We start from the raw sequence: 3,421 nt of genomic DNA, 5'->3' as shown, positions 1-3,421 counted from the left end.
ATACAGAAGTATGTGATAATTAAACAGTATCAAAATTAACACATTATGCCTCCTGTTTGACACAAATATTATTTTGACATCTCTGACTTGCCAAATTTTTAAACCAATTTTATTTTTACTTTCATAATCTTATATTCAATTGCTTGTAATTTCAACTGTCTTGAGTGTTTATAGAAATGGTTTTTACCAGCTTGTAGCCAAGATTCTGACGTTTATGTAGAAACCAAACTTGCATATATTGAACTAAAGGATCTTAGAGTAATTAAAGTAGAAAACCGGGGGTTTGGGCCTGAGAGGTGAATGAACCAATTGGTGGGCCGGACTTTGGTCACTTGCGGGCTGGATGTGGCCCGTGGGCCGCCAGTTGAATAGCCCTGCAATATGGACTGAAAGTAATTAAAGAAACAGGACAGGGTCTTATTTTCAGTTCATGAAATAGTGCTTACTTGTATAGTGGTGAGGCCAATATCCCGTCCAATTAGGATGTGTCCATCTACTACTCTGGCAATGTGGGGATCATTTACCTGCAGAGCAGGAAAAAACAAAATATTAGTCAGAAAAAATGTTTCAACAAATGCTGCATTGAATGAACCAATTAGAAGCACTAATAATCACTTTCATTGCATGCTTTATTCATGAAAAAAATATTTTAATACCTACCTTTAACTGCTCTGAGACCAAAGGAGTGATGTCAGCTTGCCAGTCAGGACCCAACATGTAGACCATCTCTTTTTCAGGGTCTGACGGCTCGGTGACAAAATAGGTGAGGACTCGCACCAAAGCATGCTGGTACTGAAAGGTAAAGAAGATGTTRAGGTTTAGATGTTACCAAAGTAAAAAACAAATTTTAGAGCTTGCAACTTCCTTTGCATTTGTTTTAATGTGTCATTTAAATGGTATTAAAGTAGGAAGAGGCAGATTTGTAACATGATGAATTTTGCATCATTTCTGGGCTTGTGCAAAAAATCTCCAACACAATGAGAAACTCAACAGAAATCCCATAAAGCTCGACTCTTACATTAGGTAAACACAAGCTAAAATAATGTGCAGTGTGACGGCTCTCTTATGATTGTTTATTTAGGAATCATGATCATTAAAAATGAATATAAAATAGTTTTAAAACTATAATATGAATCCAGTCAAGTGGTACCTGTAGAGTGCAGCCTTTGCCCTTTCTGTCATCATCTTCATCATCCTCACTGTCTCTGGTGGGTCTGGGAAAACAAGAAATAGTTCAAATTTGTGGGGTTGAGGGTGATTTTATCTTGCTATTAACAGTCGCTGTTGAAATTCCTCAAAGTCTGTTGACATTTTTTTATTTTTTGTAAGGGTGTCAAGCTAAAAGTAAGAACCGGAGAATGTCGTCTGACACCCTGATTTTCAAAATAAAAGGCCCCAGTAGCGTTTGGACACGTGGAAAAGTTCAAAAGCAGAAATCGCACCARTTGTGCCCACCAGTGGAACAAAGACTGTTAAGGGGTGCCTATGACATTCAATCTTTGGAATAAATATGAACATTTAAAATAATAACATTAATTACATATTGCAAAAATTTACAATGAGAATTCACACTGTTGAGATGAACAYCTGTTGAAATATTTGTGCAGCAACAGGAAGTAATGAAGAAGGGGAATGTCTTAAAGTAAAGAGAATTTCTAGAATGTCAGACATCACAGACTAGAAAATAATCGGATGTTTCTTTAAATTACTTTGCGTCATTATCAGAGAAAAGAAGAAGAGTCAGAGTTCAGATAATATCGTTTCAATAAAGACCAGGGACTTCCTTTTCTTGATGTCATTTCCTGTTTCATTGTGGCTAAGTGCAAAAGAAAATATTCCAATTATGTGACACAATGGGTAAAATCATGTGCATTAAATATAAAGAGGATTTTTTGATATATGCACGCCACGTGAGGCACTTTGAAAACATTCGAACAGAGTACAAAACATGTAGTGAGCCAAAACAGCTGTGTCAAAGCCTGATAATTCTCTGAATGTTCTGTTAGTGTTAACACTCATCCATCTTGCTTCCTTGCAATTCTTTCTCTGTCTGGTAAGCACAAATAAATAACCAGTTTGGGTTCTCTGCCCCACTCTGGGAAATATCTATCCAAAACCCACAAGACCTCTATGTGTTCTAACTGTCCCTGCACCCATGTAACCCAGGTAATCTGGCAGAAATTCTCTTTCCATTTCCTGGAGACCTTGTCACACACGTGTCTGTTGGTGCAAGTGTGTGCCTAAAAGTTCTTGTGTTTTTTACTGAGAGATTGTAGTTGAGGGAGATGGACACATGTTTGTGTGTGTGGAATATGTGTTTGTAAGACTGTGCACATTGGTTGGTAGCTAACAGAATTTGGCAAAATTGGAAAAAGAMGTGCAGCAGAGCAGAATAAAAAAATGGGAGGAAGGGGGATCAAAGTAGAATACAAATGTTGATGCGCAAACACAAAATAACAAGTACGTCTGAAAAACTAAACYTATAACTAAATTTGTGACATGAAAAATACAGGGACCATTTTGACTGATTGTGATGTAAGGGTTAGGGTTAGTATCTGACAGGCACATGTGTCCTTTATTTAAATTTCAACGTCAGAAACACAATCCTATCAGGACAGAAGATTGAAGGTAAAGCATTTCAGTCAGAATATTTCAGTTTGGCAGCATTTAGTTTCTTCTTCAAAAGAGTTGGAGACTTTAATGGTTCTTAAAGATTCATCATTTATATTCAGTGAATTACCTAATACTGGTCTCCAAAAACACAGAATTTAGGAATTCATTAGAAAGAGATTATCATACTTGGAAGAAAAGAAAATCACAACATAAAAAAACAGTTTTCATAGATAAAGTATGAGTTAAAACATAGATAAAAATGGTACTGAGCATGCAGATTATGAAAAATTGTAATTCACAAATGCTGTGAATTTAAATCAAATTGGGACAAAACCATTCAGTTTATTTATTTGCAATTTTTTACCAGGTAAATCCCACAGAGATCAAAGATTCATTTTGCAACGGCYGCCTGAGCCTGAAGGCCTGAAGGGTCTAGATCCTCGGCTATTGAGAAACGATTTCTTSTAATTGGATCTGATTTAGTCAATCACTAACTTTTGGCTAAAATGTATGTGGTGAACCAGCTCGACCCTGAAYGAAGCTAAGAAGCTAACCGAAAATTYCGTGCGCTGTAAACTACCATCCCCTACTGGAAAGAARGAGACGTACCGAGCCAAACGAGATGGCTGTAAATGAGTGCTGCAGGCTTTGTGAGACACATTTCATTTCATTTGGAAGCCACGCACTGGCTTCATTCACTTCCTCCACTGTTGCCTAATTAAAGAGTAACTTACCCCAAAATTAACTTTTTTTAGCTGATAAACTGTCTAGAATGTGTCTAAAATGTTATATAGTACTGTTTCTGTGC

General features: G+C 36.7%; 1 protein-coding gene across 1 annotated transcript in view; it reads right to left on the bottom strand.

Annotated features, from left to right (window-relative positions):
* LOC106535800 (transmembrane protein 132C) overlaps positions 1–3,421 on the bottom strand; it is a gene marked incomplete at its 5' end in the record, with an annotated part of 15,284 nt that overhangs the window by 9,141 nt on the left and 2,722 nt on the right. The window contains 3 exon segments of the mRNA XM_014032894.1: positions 447–524; positions 661–792; positions 1,151–1,214. Of these exon segments, the coding sequence (XP_013888348.1) occupies positions 447–524; positions 661–792; positions 1,151–1,214 (274 nt within the window).

This window comes from Austrofundulus limnaeus, unplaced genomic scaffold (assembly GCF_001266775.1).
Source record: "Austrofundulus limnaeus strain Quisiro unplaced genomic scaffold, Austrofundulus_limnaeus-1.0 Scaffold1568, whole genome shotgun sequence".
NCBI lineage: Eukaryota > Metazoa > Chordata > Actinopteri > Cyprinodontiformes > Rivulidae > Austrofundulus > Austrofundulus limnaeus.
Note: the sequence above shows the minus strand (reverse complement) of the source record. Positions and strands in the feature narration are given on the sequence as shown.